This window comes from Medicago sativa, chromosome 2 (genome assembly GCF_051527215.1).
Source record: "Medicago sativa cultivar Bolivia chromosome 2, Bolivia_mono, whole genome shotgun sequence".
NCBI lineage: Eukaryota > Viridiplantae > Streptophyta > Magnoliopsida > Fabales > Fabaceae > Medicago > Medicago sativa.
The window spans coordinates 19,905,295-19,927,619 of record NC_140750.1 but is presented as its reverse complement, the minus strand read 5'-3'; the positions used below and the strand labels follow the sequence as shown (position 1 = coordinate 19,927,619).

General features: G+C 34.3%; 2 protein-coding genes, 3 non-coding genes and 1 pseudogene across 6 annotated transcripts; 5 read left to right on the top strand and 1 right to left on the bottom strand.

Annotated features, from left to right (window-relative positions):
* Positions 1-5,116, top strand: LOC146945323 (uncharacterized). The gene is made up of 6 exons (XM_085743692.1): positions 1-393; positions 1,416-1,627; positions 3,563-3,848; positions 3,934-4,019; positions 4,319-4,410; positions 4,497-5,116. The coding sequence occupies exons 1-6, from the start codon at positions 100-102 to the stop codon at positions 4,730-4,732; spliced, it is 1,206 nt and encodes a 401-aa protein (XP_085599818.1). The 5' UTR covers positions 1-99; the 3' UTR covers positions 4,733-5,116.
* An 840-nt stretch (positions 5,117-5,956) lies between these two features.
* LOC146945322 (protein DEHYDRATION-INDUCED 19 homolog 4-like) lies at positions 5,957-9,005 on the bottom strand. The gene is made up of 5 exons (XM_085743691.1): positions 8,837-9,005; positions 8,583-8,737; positions 7,524-7,601; positions 6,750-7,003; positions 5,957-6,282 (listed from the first exon to the last, which is right to left on the bottom strand). Exons 1-5 carry the CDS (start codon positions 8,901-8,903, stop codon positions 6,177-6,179), a joined length of 660 nt encoding a protein of 219 aa, XP_085599817.1. The 5' UTR covers positions 8,904-9,005; the 3' UTR covers positions 5,957-6,176.
* A 189-nt stretch (positions 9,006-9,194) lies between these two features.
* On the top strand, positions 9,195-9,268 carry TRNAT-AGU (transfer RNA threonine (anticodon AGU)). The gene has a single exon. It is a non-coding gene; the product is annotated as a tRNA-Thr (tRNA).
* Positions 9,269-12,310: 3,042 nt separating this feature from the next.
* On the top strand, positions 12,311-12,384 carry TRNAT-AGU (transfer RNA threonine (anticodon AGU)). The gene has a single exon. It is a non-coding gene; the product is annotated as a tRNA-Thr (tRNA).
* A 2,411-nt stretch (positions 12,385-14,795) lies between these two features.
* Positions 14,796-14,869, top strand: TRNAT-AGU (transfer RNA threonine (anticodon AGU)). The gene has a single exon. It is a non-coding gene; the product is annotated as a tRNA-Thr (tRNA).
* A 2,905-nt stretch (positions 14,870-17,774) lies between these two features.
* On the top strand, positions 17,775-19,680 carry LOC146945318 (UDP-glucosyl transferase 73CC6 pseudogene; annotated as a pseudogene). The gene has a single exon (XR_015026292.1). The product of XR_015026292.1 is annotated as a UDP-glucosyl transferase 73CC6 pseudogene (transcript).
* Positions 19,681-22,325: the final 2,645 nt, after the last annotated feature.

Below are 22,325 nucleotides of genomic sequence, written 5' to 3'. Positions count from 1 at the left end.
ACAAAACTTTGTTTATTGTTTTGTTTGGACTCAATCAATAATCTTGACCTACCTTTACATACATCTCAACGTCGTCGTTTCATCATCGCCGGAAACACAATGTCGGTCTCTGGTGGCGCCGTCATCGTCGGCCGTCGTAACACCCGTCATCACGTCGAGAATCGTTTCTACTGCCCACCGGCGTTACGGAAACAGAGACAACAACAACAGGAACAGGAACAACAAGAGGAACATGAATTAACGTTAATTGAAAACAACAACAACACACCTTGTTCTTCTTCTGATAACTCTGTTTCTTCCACTTCGATTGAAACTACAACCGTTGATGCTTCTAATTTGTGTCGGTTTCTTGAACATACTACGCCGCATGTTCCCGCTCAATGTTTTCCATTGGTAAAGTAAAACAATGCTTTTTCAATTTTATTTAATTATTTATTTTTTGAGTTCAATTTTTGTTAATTTTCTGGTAAATGTTTCGAATTTGAATCAAATTCATGTTGGGTTTATGAATTATATATACAAATTTTAGTAAATTAGTGATTTTGATAGTTTTTAGGATTCAAACTATTGTGTTTTTGTTCATGAATTGTTTTTCAGACAAATTTTAGTTGACAAAAATTGATTTTGAATGAATTTATTTTACTTAAAAGTGAGTTGAATTTAAAAACGATAAATTTAAGTGTAAAAATCAGTTTTAGATTCAAAAATTGCAAATGAGAATCAATTCTACTCCAAACGTGGAACCAAACATAGGTTTAGTAGGTTATTTGTTATGTTGGTTTTTAGGGTTCAAACTTTATGTTTGGTTTATGGAAGAAAAAAAAAAAAAAGCTTATAGAGAAATGTTAGTAAGGTGGTGGTTATGTCAGTTTTCATGATATTTAAACTATTTCAATGTTCAATGTCTCTTATCTCACCGACTGAGATACTTGTTGAGAGAAGTTAGGTTTATGAATTGATGTGATCAAGTGTTTAATTGATTATTAGGATTAGACTTACTTTGGTGATATCCTTTCAATTCAATTGAGTTAATAGTGCGAATAGATTGTATAATGTGGTTGTTTATGAATTAGTGTGTTCAAGTATTTAATTGGCTATTAGGATAAAACTATTTTGTAAGTATAACTCAGATGGTAAAAGATTGCAAAGACATTTGATATGTTGGGGTGCAGGTTTGAACCTACAATTTCTCACTTCTCAGTACTTTGTGTGTGTGAGTTTCACCGCTAGGCTCTTTAGAACCAAATAAATAATGTTACTAGGATGAAACTTACTTTGCAACAATCCACTGAATTGTGTTAATAATGCAAAGAAATGATGTGATGTGGTTGTTTGGAATATTTAAGGTAGTGTTAGGTTTTTTTTTTGGTTTATTTTCTAAGAGAATTGTTTGGCTTATTTATGTAAACAAACAGAAAAGTAAGAGAAGATGGAAAACAGTGGAGCCAGAATTGCAACCATACTTTGTGCTTGGCGACTTGTGGGAATCTTTCAAGGAGTGGAGTGTATATGGAGCTGGTGTTCCATTGGTATTGAGTGGGAATGAATCTGTTAAACAGTATTACAACGTCTCTTTGTCTGCTATTCAGCTATATATTGATCCAACAAAACCTTCCCTGCGGTTAAGGTTGGTGCATTCTTCAATATGAAAATGATTGTTCTTGATTTGCTTTTCCAGTGATTGATTTAATTCCTTTCATTTGAACATTCTGATGTATTTTTCTTGCTACATTTGGGGTTTACGTTTGAAAATTCGAAATATACATTCATAGTTGCTTTGGGATCAGATGGATATTTGTGGATTTTCAATGACAGACCAAACATATTCTATGTTGACGATTTGTCGTTGATTTAGATTGTTCCCTATAATAGTTTATGAAGCTTGTTTTTTCCTCTCTGTTTTTTTTTTTTTTTTTGTTGCCTTTTTCAACTTGCTAGAAAGTTGTATATTCTTCTTCCTGTGCATCTTTGTTGTGTAAATGTGGTTCAAATTAAAGAGGTCAAAACTTGAGGTAGTCCTTTGCTACTAGTATAAACTAAAAGCATGTAGAAGAAGGATCTCAGAAGCTATGAAGTACTTAACACGGGATCTCAGAAGCTATGAAGTACTTAGACACGGATATGAGATGCGACGCTGATGGTAACGCATAGACTTAAAGGGGCTTGAGCTGCCAAATTTTTTGAATTATTTTTCAATCATGGTGGAAACTAGGCTTAGGCGGTGTGCGCATATGGAGAGAAGACCTACAGATTTTGTAGTAAGGAGAGTAGACCATGTGGACGATAGCCAGATCACTAGAGAGTAGAGACAGAGGAAGACCTAGAAAAACTATAAGAAAAACTATTATGATAATACATTATGGAATAATTTGATCTATTGAGCCAACCCCGCTTAGTGGGATAAGACTTGGTTGTTGTTGTTGTTGTAAATGTCATATGCAATAATTAGTACAGATGGGGTGATCAACTGCTTTGCTTTCCTGTGTCTAATCAATCAATCATAAAAACACAAAAATGAGAGCACATGTATCCAAGACCAGCACAGTGATTTATGTGATAGATCTTCAACTCATGTTAAGTTAATTGCTCATTGCCCAAACTACTATTAGATCCTAGCTCCGCCACTAACAGAGACACTGGTAATAATTTGAGAAAATGAAAGTAAATGAATACAGCCACATTTGTCGGTGTTGTGTCAGTGTCTTGGACACCGACATGTGTCTGATATCAACACATGTCAGACACCATCTGAAGTTTCGGTTCTGTGTAGCTTAGAAGTAAGATCTTTAGGTCATTTCTTTGATAATTTTATTAGTAATGTAATGCAGAATTGCAAACTAGAAGAGGTTCCTCTCATTCGAACTTAGTAGTATATTACTAGACTATAGACCGTTGCCTAATGAAGTCATGTGGATTAAAAAGAGTGACTGTTGCTTCTGATGATGTCTGTTACTGAGCCCTCGTCAGCTGTACACATACTCAGATAATTGATCCTCTAACTTGCAAGATCGCATGGCCTATACACTAATTATAATTAGAGTTTAGTTTTGATGTACTATCAATGTAAAACTAGTTCATCTAATGATGTATTACAACATTTCTGGATGAATGTGTGAAGTTTGTTTACACTTGCAATACATACAATTTAAATTCAACAAATTATCTATAATGTTTACAGAACTGCAGATTGATGATATAACTCGTAGATCACACTAACTGTTAGTAAGATGGTCACCAGCCACCAGAAGGTTCTCTGAATCTAGTTTGTCCTATTGCTCATAGACTTGATATTGCTTGCAAACTCTAAATGACACTTAGTAGGATACATGTTTAACCCATAACTTTATAATGAAAACCAAATCATATACATGCTAGTAATATGTACCATGCAGTACTCTATCATTTCCCTCGTCTGTTTTTATCCAATTTTAACTGATAGACACCTATATCCAAGCCTTTTCCATGCACTCTTTCAATGCTTCGGCTGAGTTACAATACTTAGCAAACCACTCTTTTAGTGCATCTACACAACAGATTCATTAACTTTTCCATGTTATTACAGGAAACCCAGTAAGGAGAGTGACTCTGAATCAGCTAGAGACACGAGCAGCGACAGCAGCAGTGGCTATCGTCATGAAAGAGGATCTAAAAGTGTAGTTAATGGCAGTTCAAACCTTCCTAACTTATCAGATGCAAGCAACCTTGGTCTGGAAAGACTTTCACTAGCAAGTAAACCTTTCACAGGTTCATCAAGTGATGAGAATGGAAGCTGCAGTGCACTTGGTCAGCTTGTATACGAATACTTTGAGCATGAATCACCTTATAATCGTGAACCACTAGTGGATAAGGTAAGAACATTGTCCTTTGGTTCAGTTACACCTTTAGATAATGTTGCTGTCTAATCATGACAAAGGTTTATATTTTTTTCCTTAGATCCATGTTCTTGCTAAACAATTTCCTGATTTGAAGACCTACCGGAGCTGTGATCTTTCACCTTCAAGTTGGGTTTCATTAGCTTGGTATGTTTATCGTATACTTTTAATTAGGACGTTGTTAATGTTGGATAGTGCACATGACAGTGTTTTCAATCGTGGATTGCGGAAAATTATGATTTGTTTAAATTTCGCTATGATACAGTGCTATAGCACTATTATACCACTATTTGTCAAAACTTTGTACTAAATTGTGTATTGTGGAATAATAGTGGTTCGGTAAAATTTCGCTGCACTATAGCGCCATTATATTCCCTATTTGACAACACTGGCTCATGATAATAATAACTAATTTAACATGATTTGTTCCTTCTTATATTTTGTAGGTATCCAATATATAGAATACCTGTCGGTCCCACACTGCAGGATTTGGGAGCATGTTTCCTCACCTTCCATTCCCTGTCAACACCTTTACAAAGTATGTCTTGCTGTCCTTTTTTCGTATCGATAATAACAGACGAGTATATGTAAGGATGCTAATGATAACCGTGTTATTTGAATCAGGTCCAACTACCATAAATTGTTCAAGAAAAGACAGGGACATATCACCCAAGCTATCTCTACCAATATTTGGCCTTGCTTTTACAAAGTTCAAAATTTCTGTCTGGGATCCTGAAGGGGATTCTGAAGATCAGAAAGCCAATTCTCTGAGGCGAGCTGCCGACAACTGGATTAGGCAATTGCAAGTTAACCATCCTGATTACAAATTCTTTAGTACCAACTATTCATATTGTAGATGAGCAGAGTTTTCTCTAATAAATAAGCTGAAGCAGCCAAGTTCCAGCTTATGATGTCTCACCTTGTATACCGTTATTTTCTTTGCAAGGATCACTTTTAAGTGTTATCATAAAATCAGATAAAAAAGGGTTTGTTCTTTAGTTTTCAGTGGATGCAAGGCCTTTAACCACAGTTTTTGCTTTTCTGTAGAAAAAGGTCAAATTGTCTCTTGAAAATGTATATTTCTCATGGCACTTTATGCCTAGTTTTGTATAGACGTTGACATACATTATAATCCTCAATTTGCACATCCTTATTGTGAGATGTAATTATCCTACAGAATTCCAGTATTACTGGTTTATTCTTGATGGGTTTAATTAATGGGATATTAAATTATTATTTAGACATCTGATTTTTCTATTTTGCTACATGTAGTAGTACATAGTAACTGGTTTTCCTTTGATTTGAATGGAAAGTGACAGGTTGTTAAAATCTGTCTCTACAATATTAAGATATTGCAAGTGAATGATTCTATATTATAGCTTGAAAATGGAGTCATATTGGTTTGTAGTCTTAGGATTTCTGAAAGAATCTCTTCAGGTATACTTGGAAGTTAGAATGAATAAAAGACATGAGATAATTTAAAGATTACTTTTTGATGCATACATCAACATGGTTGAGTTTAATCTTGGTCATGAAAATGTAACAAAATGAGAGGGAACATAAGAGAAATTAAAATGAGAAAATCATTTCTTATTTCTAAGAAAGAACAATGTCCATTTCTTTTTCTTCTTCATCTAACAATGAAATCAAACGCACTAATTTCTTTTTCTTCCACATCACACCATATTAAATGTCCTTACAGTTACTATATGAAATATACTTTACAAGATAAAAGTTTACTGATTAAATAAATCGCTCTTACGATATAAATTCCACATCATTAACAATCGTTGAACTTTAACTTGTTCACATATGGGTATTTACAATCGTTGATGGGTATATGGAGGGGAATCCAGATCAACACTTAGAACGCAGTGTTAGCGCCATTTATTCGGACAGACATAGGGTTACTTGAAGAGAAATAAAGGAAAAAATGGTTATGGTGTTAAGAATGAGTCACACATGGGTGGGAATAAATTTTATTAGGGACCAAACCAGGTGCATGCACTGCTTTTAGCGACCAGTCTTTTTTATGTTAGCCAATTATGTCAGTCTAGTGTAGCAGCTGAAATAAGGGGACCATATTTGAATAGGTGCATATTAGATGGACCTAACAATAGATACATTCATTACATATTTACTCGATAAAGGTTTTCTTCATCTCTGCATTCTATGAACATAACTATAAATACATTCATTACACATTTATCCGATCTAGCTACTGCCACTCTGTAACACTCGAATGAACTCCCTCCCTCGTGATCAGCTCCTGCTCCTATTATAGTATACCAGCTACAATTGCAATTATAACTCATCATCAAGAATGGTGGACATCAGCAGCCCTTGCACGAAATCAAACCTTCGTGTCTTCTCTACTCGATCCTCGTCGGAAAGCTGTACTTGTGGTTTTCTGTAACCATGGCTACTGTCAGACTACATGTTTTGGACTAAATAGCAAATATTATTATTAAAACAAAAAACTTTGAAGCTGTGTGATAAGATGCTCAAAAATAAATGATCTATTACAGTTCAAGTCACATGGAAACCAGACATTATTCCTAAGGATACAACATTTCATCATTTAGTTGCCTCAAACAAAGTGTCCACAAATCTAATCACATGTATGCAGAGTAAATGGCGGGAACATGCATCCGGTACTATACTTTTATATAGAAGAGTTAAGTAATCTATATACCGGTGGGGTAAATAATATTCTATCATGTTTCACTGTCTTGTCAAAGTGTTCAATAGATTTTAAAATATAATATTACGACATGATAGTGTGAATTTATTCTACCCTACAAAAATACCTACAACTTAGCATCCATTTCTAAAGCAAAGGAAATCTTAATCCAACAATAGTATCCACATACATACCTTTCCACGAAATCATCTTTCGAGCTATCGTTTACTATGGCAGCTTCAATGGAAGAATTAGATTGTTCGCTCACAGCTTCGTCACCAACAACTGGGTTAAAAATAAACGATTGCAACAAAGTATCAGGTTCGGAATTGGAGGAAGCTGTGGACGAAGAACCTCCAAGAAGAGAATGCAATCCTGCTTCCCTCAGCTCTTTTCTAAATAACGTTGAGTTAGTGACTCCTTTCCTCACCCTCCTTTTACGCTGCACGTAAACTTCTGGTTATGGAAAAACGTTTATGTCTCAAAGCAATACAAATGAAGATGTACTCACCAGACACAACTTGATTTAATTAAATTAAATTGATATAACAGCAGAGACAGCACAAGAAAATACCATCTAACGATACTGAAATAAATAACTAAACACAACTACACACAAATTAAGCACATTTAAGAGACAAATAAACGCAAACACATGCTAAATATAAACATACTGGTTTGCTGATTGATTGTTAAAATACATCATTTCTAAGCAGCTGAACCATTAAAAAATGTACACATTTTTCGGCATGAAAATTCAACGCATCAAATAAAATTTGTTTTCCAGGAATGCAATAAAATATGAACATGGAAAATTTAAATTTCCAACAAACTTGTGTATCAATTGTTACATATTTAATTCTTACACCGAAAACATATATGAATGGTGCAGCAATGAAAATAAGCAACAATCAAACTAAAAGAGAAATAAAAACAAGAACAAAGAAACCAACTTTCAAAAAGGATATTTTGAAAAACTTTGCATGTTGAGTGGTAATATGTGCAACAAGATCCATCCCCACTTTTTGCCCACAAGCAGGACACACCTGAAAAGTATAACCAATGCCATCAATTATCACAATCATCAGCATATAAACACCAAAAACAAAGAAACACCAACCATGACAATGGACAAAGACTGACTAAAACATGGCTCATTAAAACTAATAAGCAGGAAAAACACACGCATCATTTTGAACACCAAACAAGTATTGGTAGAACAGAAAAAATAAATAAAATGAAGTTATCTTTTCAGCACAGAACTACAACTCAGAAGAAGAACCTGTATATCTATTCTATGAAGATTAAATCTTTAGATAAAAGATGAACTAATCAAACACTGCATAATGTTATATAAATATAGCTAATCAGAAACGATGCTAGTAGAAATGAAACTAACTGACTTAACTGTCATGTAACTAACCAAACAACCTATCAAATTTATGTAATAAAAAAAAAGACCACTCAACACAAACTCATACTAACTTTCCCATATCCGGATTCGCTACTTTTAAGATGGGAAAGTCAACAAGACTTCGTGTCTATCTCTCTCTTATATTGCTCTCCCTCATCTTATCTATGATTTCTCTTTCATAAAATACACAAAATTGCACTGAAGTTACAGTGACTTGCCTCCAAAGTAAATTGCACTAAATACCAAGCCTTTTCCCCCCTAAAATATAACCACATTTTAAAATAAATTGTTGCAAAATACATTTATTTTATTTTAACTTACTAAATACATTTATGTTATTTTTTTTTTCCATGTATAACCTTAATTAAAACTACCAAGTGTTTGAAAGTTAAAAACCAAAATTAAACATATCTTTATTCAAAATTGTAATTGAGGAATATTCATACATACATATACATATAATAAACAAACTAAACTACATACGCTACATAATTTTGTTCCTAATATATGTGAAAACTGAAAAGTGTCAAACCTTAAAAATACAATTTTTATTATAGACAAAATTTAAAAAACACATAAAATAAATAAAAATTGAATTTTTATGAATACCCACCCCAGTGTTAGCTTGAAGAGGATGTTCTTCATCAATGTGACAACAAAGAGAAACAACATCATAATCTTCAGCACAAAAAGGGCAAAGATATTCAGCCCTTAAATCATCACCACCACCACCAGGTTCAGCATCATCATTTCCACCCAAAAACAGATCTGAAACAACACCAAAAACAAATCATCACCAACAATTTCAACAAAACTAAAATTAAAATTGTAATTAAATAATTAAATGATAATTATGATGGTTCTAACCGGATCGAGAATAGTAACGGCGTGAAGAGTTAGAAAGACGAGAAGAGATCCATGAATCAGAGTCCATGTTTTGGTGGAAAATTCGGAACCCTAAATTGAAGATAGAGAGTGTGTTGAAGATAACACTGTGTGTGTGTGTGTGTGTGTGTCTGAATGTGTTGTTTTTTGTGAAGTGTGTTTGGGAAGTTTTTTTTTTGTATTGAGAAAGAAATGAGACATGTGGGTGATGTTTTTTAATGACGAAAATGTCCTTTGTTTGTTAACTTACCTTTTTCGGTCCCTCATTTTCGCACGCGGTTATCATTATGCTTTACTGAAAGCAAGGATAAATATATTTGGAGTAAAAAGTTATCAAGCAGCTCTCGTAGCTCAGTTGGTTAGAGCACCCGTTTAGTAAGCGGGAGGTCTTGAGTTCAACTTTCAACGAGAGCATTTTGTGTATTTTTTTGTCTATTTTTTTTTTCTTCTGAAGATTGGCTTTGAAGAACCCAAAACAAAAAAGAAATATTTTCTCTCTGTTTTTTTTTTCTCTCTTAGTTTATTGACGCCAACAATTCACTCGTAGTTCGTAGTAATTTGGTCTAAAAAAAATCTATAGTTTGTAAGAATGTTGGATTGAAGCTGAAAGAACAAATGGATATATAAATGATATATTGTCTTCTAAATTCTCTAATACTTGATCCAAATGTAGCATTTGTAGTTTTTTTTATCCGTCCGAATCTCTTATGGGAAAGAGAGAGTTCAACATCAAGAGAGATCAGGTCTGGTTAATAATTGTTTTATCAAGGAATTGAATTCGTGTTCTTTTGAATAATTTGTTTTTTGATGAAGCTTATTAACCATTTTAGCTAAATTGTTTAGTTATATTATATACATACACCGTTTATGAGATGAGATTTTGATGGTCTATGGGAGAACCTATAATTCCTAAAGTGCAAAAATAATGTGTTTGAAGATGATGGTTTTTATTACTTTAAGAAATAATCTAATAAAAACATTAGAGAACAAAAAGTATTGAATTTTTGTTTAATATTCAAATGTTGATACAAAAGAATTTATATGAGCATAAAATATGTAGCATTTATAGTTTGGAAGAACTTAGTATTTAATAGACGTATCACGAACGGATTTTCCCTTTACCTTTGTGCAGCTGTTTTTTTGTTAGGGTTGCAAAATAGGTGTTCATTTCCACAAATTTTTTATTTTTTTATTTTGAAAAGTCAAATGAATATATTTTGCGCCCCTTTGAAGAATAGTGCCTACATTTTATTAAATATTTTCAAAATCCTCACATTTTATTTCTGTTATCAAAATTAGTCCCTGCTGTTAATTCTCTAACGGAATGTTGATGCGGCAGTTAGTGGGTCTCAATTATTTTAGGGTTAAATATGTTTTTGGTCCCTACATTTTACGTGACTTTGAAGAATAGTCCTTATTATTTTAGGGATTTTAGAAACATTTATTGAAATGCAAGGACTATTTTTCAAAGTCACGCAAAATGTAGGGACCAAAAACATATTTAACCTTAAAATAATTGGGACCACTAACTGCCACATCAACATTCCGTCAAAGAAATAGCAACAAGGACTAATTTTGATAACGGAAATAAAATGTAAGGATTTTAAAAACATTTAATGAAATGTAAGGACTATTCTTCAAAGAGGCGCAAAATGCAAGGAATAAAAAATATTTAACCCTATATTAAAAGACTAGTCTAACACAAGTGCAAAGAATAGGGGAAAAGAAAAAAAAAGCATACCAAGAGTTTAAACAAATGTACAACCAATCAAAGAATATCAAGAAGCTAATAAGTGTCAACAACCAAGAGGAATAATTCATCAAAGATTAAGATAATAAGAAAACAAGTGGTGTTTGGCCTTAATCCACCATCAAACGTGGATTTTTTTACCTGATCAATAATTTGAGATGAGGACATTTTCTTGCGACCAAATAATCTGTTATTACGATCAGACCAGATAATCCAAACACAAGCTAGTGAAATGGCTCGAAAACAGTCACTTAATTTCTTTTAAAGTGGAAAAAGTTAACCTAGTTGTTGAGCATGAAGAACGACGTTATTTGACAATGCACTTGAAGTACTTGACTGGTTCAAAAAATACCATACCAAACACTCCCCCTTAATAGCTAAATGGTTGGTATTGCATTGAATCGAAGTCTTCAAATAATACCTACTTGAAAGATCCATTTTCCCCAACACCTGTGTTAACAGGAAGTGCGTTGAAGCATGATGTTTTATATAAATGTGGCTTGGAAATCATATCTTATGTCCATGCCATTATTTTCGTCGTGTTTTCACGTGACATCTTAAAAAAATTGACTATATGTTGAAAGGTCCATTTTGACAAGTTGAAATTTCGTCAATATTTAGTAACAATGCCTATTAAACAAATAGATAATAGATGAATCAAAGACTTTAACTTTAAGTGCGAGTAAAAATAAAGTTGACAGAGAAAATAATTTTTTTCTCCTTGGACCAAATTAGACATGAATGTGACGACTAAAATAATTGTTGGCAACATCTTTCCATAAAAGGTTAACAAAATTAGATGGAGAGAATGGCGAAGAAAACGAGGACTCGTAAGTAAAGAGATAGCATAACCCGTAATCTAGTCAACAAACTGGCTTGCATGTCTAACATTATGAGAAATCGTGACCGTACAATCCTTCATTTTAAGGCGATTGATGACAATATACGCGTAAGAGTGAGCAAGAAGCTCTATATAAGAAATGAAGCCCGGCTTGTCAAAAAAAAAATGAAGCCCGGACGCGGGTACGGGTGCGGGTACGATATGATACGGGTATACGGATACGTAAATTTTTTAAAATTTAGGATACGATGCGTCTATGATACGCCAACAAAAATATTATACTAAAACTTATATGTATGTAAAATACTTGAAGAAAATAAATATTGATTACTCTTCATTATTATATTATTATAAAAGTCACAATTTTTTTAAAATAATACATATGATCAAAATAAAAAAAATGTTAAGTTTTCTTATAAACCATATTATATTTTCATATGTTGGGATATATCGAGAAAAATATCACTAAAAAACCCAACACAAATTTTATCTAATTTTTTTTTTTGAGAGAATTTTATCTAATGTTGATTAACTGAATTACCTATATCTCATTACCTTCCTCCACAAGAAGTATAATTTTTAGTGGTTCATCGAGAAATATTTAAAATGGAATCATATACATCTCTACTGAATTTTTACAACATTGTCTCAATTTTTTACCCTTCATATTTTTCTAGGATGCGTATATGTGAAGTATCTTATAAGTATCCTTGTGCATCCGTGAAGTATCATATAAGTATCCGATAAAAAAATTAAAAATTAAAATAATTAATTCCGATACTTTGTGGGTATGTATCCGCGAGTATCCGTGGAGTATCCGGGCTTCATAAAATCTATATGTTTGTAGTGGAAATGTTGCCAAGAAGCTCTCGTAGCTCAGTTGGTTAGAGCACCCGTTTAGTAAGCGGGAGGTCTTGAGTTTGACTCTCAACGAGAGCATTTTTTATTTTTTTATGAAGAAAAAAGAATTGAAAACATTGGTGTTCAACAGTAATTTTTTTTTTATAAGAGAAAGAACAGGCATCAAGGAGAATCGCCAACATCCCAACCAAGTTGCCACCCCGAAGAGACTTCTCTCTTATACCACCAATCTCAAACACACACACACACACACAATATGGGGACCAAACAAAAACCCTCAACAAACAAGATAAGAGGAAAAGAAGAAAAGAATCTAAGGGAATCTAAAATTAGGCAAACTAAATTTGTTTCTAAAGAAATCCATCGAAAGTCTCTGGGACAACTCATTCAACGAACCTGATCCCCGAACTGAGTGCCCCATATTCGAAAGCTTATCAGCACAACAATTGCCTTCGCAGAAAATATGGGATGAAATAATCTGAACTCCAAGTCGAAGAGCATAATGGCACCGATTCCGATAGAAAATCGACACTAGAGAAGAATTTTTGAAAACTAATAAGGCATCAGTTGAATCACTTTCAAACCTAATATTTCGCCACCAATTTTGAGTTGCATACTCCAAAGCCCATATATAACCTAGAATTTCTGCATTAAAAATTGAGCAAAGTGCAAAGGTTACAAGTAAAAGCATTAAGGAACGTTCCTAAATGGTCTCAAAATATACCCCCACAAGAGGCGTGAGCTCCAGTTATCGAGTCATCCGTGTTAACCTTCAGCAAAGGAGGAGTTGGAGGCTTCCGAAAAACCGGCTTAATCTCATTGGTTCTCAGACGATGGGCCGACACCAAGAAAGAATCTAAAAAAGGTGAATCTGAAGATAGACAACACCCAGCAGATAGGTTACCACTCATAGTAACAGAATAATCAAATTTTACCTTTGTTGTATGTATCATCGCTTTATCAAAATTAAACCTTAGAATGTTGTATGCCATCCAGATTGTGTGCGAAGTGTGAACAATCGCCGCAACGAACATATCAGAGACCTTAGAAGAGGAAAGAGTAGGAACACACAAAAGAATGGTGTGAACCGAAGTTAAATCCACCACACAATTCAACCTAGCACTCAGTCAAAGACACAACTCAACTGCAAAAGGATAACAGAAGAAATGATGATCCGCATATTCATCTGTTTTCATACAGAGGATACAAACAAACGCAATCAAACATCCACGAGTCTGAAGATTCTCATCAGTGGGCATTTTCCTATGCATAATGCGCCAAAAAAAAGAGAAGGGTGGAATACAATACTTCCACATCATATCATCCTAATGTAATGTAACAGCTTCCGGGCGCAAGGAAGAGAAATCTTGCTTCGCAGACAACAAACCATCAACAGAGTGTGCTCAAGTAAGCCTATCAGAGAGTGGCGTTACATGCAAAATAATAGAATCAATACGAGCTGCTATGTCAGGATTAGCCAACACATTATAAGGGTAACATCCCAGTCTTTTAATAGCCTCCTCAACTACATGTAAACATGGAAGGAATAAACTAACATCACATAAATAATAGATTTGACAAGATGCACTCTACACATAATTTAAAGCAAGGTAAGGCACCCTTCCAAGCCACAAGCTTAATTTTGATTATGCCTGTGATCGGCTGGAAACATATGCATTTTGGTTCCCCAATGAAAATAGGACAACAAAGATACTGAAACGACATTGAACCTGAGTTGAATCCAAGTAAATTAATAATCATTTGACTGAGACCTCTAAATGAGAATGAAAAATGTGGAGCAAGCAACAAACATCCTTCTTCGTGATATATTGATTTAATATTAATTTTTTCATTTAAATTTGTAGGGCTAAAATTGAGATAAATAATGATATTTAAGTTTATAAGGTACTTGAATTAGTTTATCAAACAACACTATAAGATAGTAAGGATAAACTATGAGTTCGTGAGAAAGTGACGTTTATTAAACGTTTTTTTAAAATAATACATATGATCAAAATAAAAAAAATGTTAAGTTTTCTTATAAACCATATTATATTTTCATATGTTGGGATATATCGAGAAAAATATCACTAAAAAACCCAACACAAATTTTATCTAATTTTTTTTTTGAGAGAATTTTATCTAATGTTGATTAACTGAATTACCTATATCTCATTACCTTCCTCCACAAGAAGTATAATTTTTAGTGGTTCATCGAGAAATATCTAAAATGGAATCATATACATCTCTACTGAATTTTTACAACATTGTCTCAATTTTTTACCCTTCATATTTTTCTAGGATGCGTATATGTGAAGTATCTTATAAGTATCCTTGTGCATCCGTGAAGTATCATATAAGTATCCGATAAAAAAATTAAAAATTAAAATAATTAATTCCGATACTTTGTGGGTATGTATCCGCGAGTATCCGTGGAGTATCCGGGCTTCATAAAATCTATATGTTTGTAGTGGAAATGTTGCCAAGAAGCTCTCGTAGCTCAGTTGGTTAGAGCACCCGTTTAGTAAGCGGGAGGTCTTGAGTTTGACTCTCAACGAGAGCATTTTTTATTTTTTTATGAAGAAAAAAGAATTGAAAACATTGTTGCTCAACAGTAATTTTTTTTTTATAAGAGAAAGAACAGGCATCAAGGAGAATCGCCAACATCCCAACCAAGTTGCCACCCCGAAGAGACTTCTCTCTTATACCACCAATCTCAAACACACACACACACACACAATATGGGGACCAAACAAAAACCCTCAACAAACAAGATAAGAGGAAAAGAAGAAAAGAATCTAAGGGAATCTAAAATTAGGCAAACTAAATTTGTTTCTAAAGAAATCCATCGAAAGTCTCTGGGACAACTCATTCAACGAACCTGATCCCCGAACTGAGTGCCCCATATTCGAAAGCTTATCAGCACAACAATTGCCTTCGCAGAAAATATGGGATGAAATAATCTGAACTCCAAGTCGAAGAGCATAATGGCACCGATTCCGATAGAAAATCGACACTAGAGAAGAATTTTTGAAAACTAATAAGGCATCAGTTGAATCACTTTCAAACCTAATATTTCGCCACCAATTTTGAGTTGCATACTCCAAAGCCCATATATAACCTAGAATTTCTGCATTAAAAATTGAGCAAAGTGCAAAGGTTACAAGTAAAAGCATTAAGGAACGTTCCTAAATGGTCTCAAAATATACCCCCACAAGAGGCGTGAGCTCCAGTTATCGAGTCATCCGTGTTAACCTTCAGCAAAGGAGGAGTTGGAGGCTTCCGAAAAACCGGCTTAATCTCATTGGTTCTCAGACGATGGGCCGACACCAAGAAAGAATCTAAAAAAGGTGAATCTGAAGATAGACAACACCCAGCAGATAGGTTACCACTCATAGTAACAGAATAATCAAATTTTACCTTTGTTGTATGTATCATCGCTTTATCAAAATTAAACCTTAGAATGTTGTATGCCATCCAGATTGTGTGCGAAGTGTGAACAATCGCCGCAACGAACATATCAGAGACCTTAGAAGAGGAAAGAGTAGGAACACACAAAAGAATGGTGTGAACCGAAGTTAAATCCACCACACAATTCAACCTAGCACTCAGTCAAAGACACAACTCAACTGCAAAAGGATAACAGAAGAAATGATGATCCGCATATTCATCTGTTTTCATACAGAGGATACAAACAAACGCAATCAAACATCCACGAGTCTGAAGATTCTCATCAGTGGGCATTTTCCTATGCATAATGCGCCAAAAAAAAGAGAAGGGTGGAATACAATACTTCCACATCATATCATCCTAATGTAATGTAACAGCTTCCGGGCGCAAGGAAGAGAAATCTTGCTTCGCAGACAACAAACCATCAACAGAGTGTGCTCAAGTAAGCCTATCAGAGAGTGGCGTTACATGCAAAATAATAGAATCAATACGAGCTGCTATGTCAGGATTAGCCAACACATTATAAGGGTAACATCCCAGTCTTTTAATAGCCTCCTCAACTACATGTAAACATGGAAGGAATAAACTAACATCACATAAATAATAGATTTGACAAGATGCACTCTACACATAATTTAAAGCAAGGTAAGGCACCCTTCCAAGCCACAAGCTTAATTTTGATTATGCCTGTGATCGGCTGGAAACATATGCATTTTGGTTCCCCAATGAAAATAGGACAACAAAGATACTGAAACGACATTGAACCTGAGTTGAATCCAAGTAAATTAATAATCATTTGACTGAGACCTCTAAATGAGAATGAAAAATGTGGAGCAAGCAACAAACATCCTTCTTCGTGATATATTGATTTAATATTAATTTTTTCATTTAAATTTGTAGGGCTAAAATTGAGATAAATAATGATATTTAAGTTTATAAGGTACTTGAATTAGTTTATCAAACAACACTATAAGATAGTAAGGATAAACTATGAGTTCGTGAGAAAGTGACGTTTATTAAACGGGTCCTTTTTCTTCAAACGAGCTTATAAGACATAAGTTATAAACTAAAAGTCGTGTAGTTTTTAATTCTGCTTTCAAGTCTAGTCCTTAAAAAAAATTATTCACTTTTAGTATCTATTTACATTTTACAGGGACTATGTTGAGGACTAATAGTATCCATTTTTTAAAGAATGGATTATTCTTAAAAACTGCAATATTATGAAGGATTAAAATTATTGTTAAAATTTTATAGAAACTAAACTTAAAAACTCTAATTTTATAGAGACTAAACAAATTTAATCTTTATAATCTATATTATATATAAAGAAAATAACCCATTTCAGCTTTAATTTGTGATGACTTTTTCTCTTTTCAAAAATACCCTCAATTTTCAATACAATTAACACATGTAACAAATAAGAATAAATTTAAATATAAAAAAAAGTTACAAACACGATATGAATATATTTATGTCTGGTTTTTTTTCCTTTATTATTTAAAAAGTGTAACAAACTAGATGGGTATATTTATACTTACTTTTTCATTATCCCAATTATTCCCTAAAACAATTTTTTCTATAATAATGATTGTTGTTGGTGTCATTAAAAAAATATTTAGATTATATTTTTTTTGTTATATTGTTGGTGTCATTGAAATATATAATCATGGTTAGTTTGGTTTGTTATAACTTGAAAATAACACACATTCATATTTTTAGTTTTAATCAAAATCAAAATTTCATAAAAAAAAACACCGTTCATAATTTTTTAAGGTTAGTGCAATAAAAAGAGCATAAAGACAAACACATGGGTGTCCGTCTATCTGCCAGTAATAATTATTGTTTTTTTTTAAGGAAAAAATATTGTTTTTTTTGTTCTACCAAATACATGGCCTTGAATTTAATGGTGTACGGAGCACGAATTTAAATGCGTCTCATTCAAAATTAATGGTGCAGATAAGAGATAACATTCATATGTGATGATAATTGGAGGGAACCCTCGTGGGTCTCGTGCAGATAGAATAAAATAATAACAAATAAATAATAAGTAAATTATTTCTATAAAACCAAACTATGGTTGAACTTGAAAAGAGATACACTCACGCTCAGAGAGGGATAGAAACTTGAATAGTTACTTGACTAGAGAGAATATATTGTTCAGCAATGGAAGGTGTTGAAGTTGAACGACCATTGAAAGTTTACTTCATTCCATTTCTAGCATCTGGACATATGATCCCTCTTTTTGACATAGCAATTATGTTTGCATCCCGTGGCCAACACGTCACAGTCATCACCACTCCCTCCAACGTCCAATCCCTTACCAAATCTCTCTCATCCGCCGCTCCCTCCTTCCTTCGCTTTCACACTGTCGACTTCCCCTCCCAACAAGTTGGCCTTCCTGATGGCATTGAATCTGTGTCTTCCACCACCGACTCCACCACATCTTGGAAGATCCACCGTGGCGCAATGCTCCTCCATGGACCCATTGAGGATTTCATGGAGAATGATCCACCAGATTGTATCATCTCTGACGCTGCATACCCATGGGCTAATGATTTGGCCCATAAGTTTCAGATCCCTAACATCACATTTAACGGAATGTGCCTCTTTGCCGTCTCCCTCATGGAGACCCTCAAAACAAACAATTTACTTAATTCTCATATAAATTCTGATTCGGATTCAAGTTCCTTTGTCGTTCCAAATTTTCCTCATCATATCACCTTGTGTGGAAAACCGCCAAAGTTAATCATTGAATTCCTAGAAACGATGCTCGACACAATACTTAAAAGTAAAGCGCTCATCATCAACAACTTCAGTGAACTTGATGGAGAAGAGTGCATCCAACACTACGAGAAAACCACGGGTCACAAAGTTTGGCATCTTGGTCCAACTTCTCTTATTTGCAGAACCGTTCAAGAGAAATCAGAAAGGGGAAACGAGGGTGTTGTGAATGTACACGAGTGCCTGAGCTGGCTCGACTCAAAGAGAGTTAACTCAGTATTGTACATATGTTTTGGAAGCATCAACTATTCATCTAATAAACAGCTATATGAGATGGCATGCTCGCTAGAAGCAGCGGGTCACCCATTCATATGGGTTGTTCCAGAGAAGAAAGGGAAAGAAGATGAGAGCGAAGAAGAGAAAGAAAAGTGGTTGCCGAAGGGATTTGAAGAGAGAAACATTGGGAAGAAGGGTTTGATCATTAGGGGTTGGGCCCCACAGGTTAAGATATTAAGCCACCATGCAGTGGGGGGATTTATGACGCATTGCGGGTGGAACTCTATCGTAGAGGCTGTTAGTATGGGAGTTCCAATGATAACGTGGCCAGTTCATGGAGATCAATTCTACAACGAGAAACTGATAACACAAGTCCGAGGAATTGGAGTTGAAGTCGGTGCAACAGAATGGTGTACGAGTGGTGTTGCGGAGAGAGAGAAGTTGGTGAGCAAAGATAGCATAGAGAAGGCTGTGAGGAGATTGATGGACGGTGGTGATGAAGCTAGAAATATCAGGGTACGTGCTCGAGAGTTTGGAGAAAAGGCTACACAAGCTATTCAAGAAGGTGGCTCATCTTATAATAATTTGTTGGCTTTGATTGATGAACTTAAAAGATTGAGAAACCTCAAGCCGCATGATTAATTCAAAGGAGTATTGTGTAAGTTTTTTCAACTTTTCCTAATAACATTGTTGTTTCGTCAAGTAGAAGCGTGAATGTTATGAATTTTGCACATGAATTCAAGCGATTCCTTTTATGTTTTTTGGATTTTGATTCTACAATACCTGTGACAAGTACTCTCAAATCAATGAAGCAACAATATAGCTACTATGGCAGATTTAATATGAATTTTTGAATAGTTTACTGTAATTGTAATGAATCAATAATCTTAACAAGGAAGAACCAAATTCTTCCACTGTTTGATTCAATTTTGTTGTTTACGTGGTTCTTCTAACTTCTTAATGTGTTTTCACATTTATTTCAGTGTATAAATAATATATAATAATTTATACAATGAATATTTATAATGAATATTTTATATTCTACTCCCTCAGTTTCAAAATGAGTGTGGCTTTAGCCAATTGCATTGGAAACTGAAAGTGACATTCATTTTGAAACAATTTTTTTTGGCTAAAACGACACTCATTTTGAAACGGAGAGAGTAATAATTTTCAATTTTTCAATTTTACGGTCATACGAAATGGAAGATTCATGTAAGGCTCCTTTTTTACTTAAAATCTCGAGATTTTGTCGGATCCTGTTTTTGTGTTTTTTTTTTTTTTTTTTTTTTTGAAGATTAGCCCCTATATATAGCAAGTTTGGTTGCAATGCTTTCTTTTATCTTTTCAATCTTCTTTAATCTGCACTAGCATCGTTGTATTTTTTCGATGGATCTCTTGTTGTGTTGGTGCATCCGTTGATGTTGTCGTTGAGACGTTCATCGGCGGTGGGTCAGGACAACTCGGTGGAATTTACTTCATTCACTGCAAATAGGTAAAATGGAGAATTGCAGATAGGACTGCATGGGTTTGGTAATGTTGCCATATCGGTGGCATTCATGAATTTGGAGTCTTACAATTAGTTCTATGTTATTATTAGATTATATATATTGCATACTTCCTCGGTCTCAAAATATAAGCAAAAATGTGTCAACATAAATTGATGCATCTGATAAATTTTTTGAACTAAAGACATTAATTTTTTGTTGATCAATTTTTGCTTACATTTTAGAATAAAAAGAGTACACATCAAACCTTCCTTAATGTCATAATTTGTTTTTGTTTTTTCATATTTCATTTTTTAGCTCTTAAAGCTTGCTGGTTTTTTCAACAATTTACTCACGCCACTCAATTTTCTCTGTTCGTGTAATCCATAAGGAGTTGTAGGATTACAAATTTCATATTGATAAATTGTTCTCAGCCAATTTTTTAAAATAGAGGACTAAAGCTTCAAAAAATTAAAAATAGATTAGGGACGACAAAATGGGTCAATCCGTCTCACGCTCGTTACTAACTCGTTTAAAATGGAGCGAAGCGAGCATACCAACTAGAGATATATGGTTGAAAATCTCGTTCAGCCCTCATTAAAGACCCTTCCAAATAACTGAAAGATCAACCAACAAATTAGTATCCCTACCACAAGATCCCACGCCAACTAAAGACCCTTCCAAATAACTGAAAGATCAACCAACAAATTAGTATCCCTACCACAAGATCCAGAAAAACGATGAATTCAATTCCCCCTATTATTTTTCAGAAGACCTCTAAAACCTGCATTATCAAGATTACCAAAAAAAGATTCGTCTAAAATGATTTTAATAAAGCCTTCCAGTGGAGGATTTCAACGAACTTGACGGGTCACGTGGTGTTTATTTGTGGGGCCAATAGCATGGACCACGAAAGAATGATATGATATTATGTTATTAACGATGCCCAAGTATCTTTCGGAACATTTTGAAAAATCTCTTCGTTTCTATTCCTCCAAATTTCATAGCATGCTACTACGAACATAGTACCTGTCTACCTAACAACATGATGTTTGAACCAAATCTGACAATCCTGTATGTAGAAGTTGTTAGGATAAGTACGACAAAGGTGCCAATTCTATGCCCTAGGACAATTGCGAAAAGTTTGCATATCACTTTCAACAAATGCACCACATCTATGACAAGAAGTATCTAAGGTAAGATGTCTTGAGACACAGAAGGCATTGGTAAGGAGACTAGCATGCATCCCCATCCAGCAAAAATGTCTTAGATTTTCAGAAACTGATAGCCTCCAAACCCAACTCCAACAAATAACTGGCTCTACTTGTTGAGTTAGATTCTGATTTAACCACCTATATCCATAACTATATGTGAGAATTGACAATTTGGAGAAACACTCCAAATAAGTCTATCCTCAGTGTCATGATCAATAGTAATGCTACAAATGCAATCTTGGTAAAAAGATGGAAGCTGAGTGTAGAGTTTGTTGAAGTTCCAATCCCCATTTTCCATCAAGTCACAAAGACGAAAGTTTGTGTCACTAATATGAACATATGGCACAACATTACAAAAATAAACATTATCTAACCATTTATCATACCATATGGATACCTGACCTCTTCCAACCCTACAAATGAAACCTGGCCCCAAGATTTGCACTGCTTTCCCAACATCACGCCAAACGCAAGAATCACCAGGCTTAAAAAGAGTATGTAGAATATGAGAGTGTCAGACAAGTATTTGTGCCTCAACATCTAAACCCAGAGCTTTTGTGGTTGGTGTAAAATATCCCATATGTGTTTGCCGAGAAGAGAAATGTTCGAGTTCCTGGTTGTACGAATGCCTAAACCCCATGAGATCTACAACAACATTTTGGCCTTACGGGAACGCCAAAAAACTGTAGTAAAATGCAAAGAAACCGTTGTGTTTGGATACCAGGACGGTTTAGCCGCTGTGGCAAACCGAGGCGTTGTGCTTGCCTTTTGCTACGGTTTTCGTCAAAAACGGCCACGGCTGATGTATAACCGTAGTTTTATCTCAGCTTTGCAGAATGATTTTTAAAGTTCTATAAGGCTACGCTTTTCCTTG

Bases quoted from the DNA above. Each gene is read 5' to 3' on its own strand.
- LOC146945322 (XM_085743691.1), bottom strand. From the start codon at position 8,903: ATGGACTCTGATTCATGGATCTCTTCTCGTCTTTCTAACTCTTCACGC. The intron at 7,602-8,582 runs GTGGGTATTCAT...TATACTTTTCAG, and splicing joins CTCTTCAAGCTAACACTGGG to GTGTGTCCTGCTTGTGGGCA. The intron at 7,004-7,523 runs ATATCCTTTTTG...CCAGAAGTTTAC, and splicing joins AACATGCAAAGTTTTTCAAA to GTGCAGCGTAAAAGGAGGGT.
- LOC146945323 (XM_085743692.1), top strand. From the start codon at position 100: ATGTCGGTCTCTGGTGGCGCCGTCATCGTCGGCCGTCGTAACACCCGT. The intron at 1,628-3,562 runs GTTGGTGCATTC...ATGTTATTACAG, and splicing joins AAACCTTCCCTGCGGTTAAG to GAAACCCAGTAAGGAGAGTG. The intron at 4,411-4,496 runs GTATGTCTTGCT...TATTTGAATCAG, and splicing joins CCTGTCAACACCTTTACAAA to GTCCAACTACCATAAATTGT.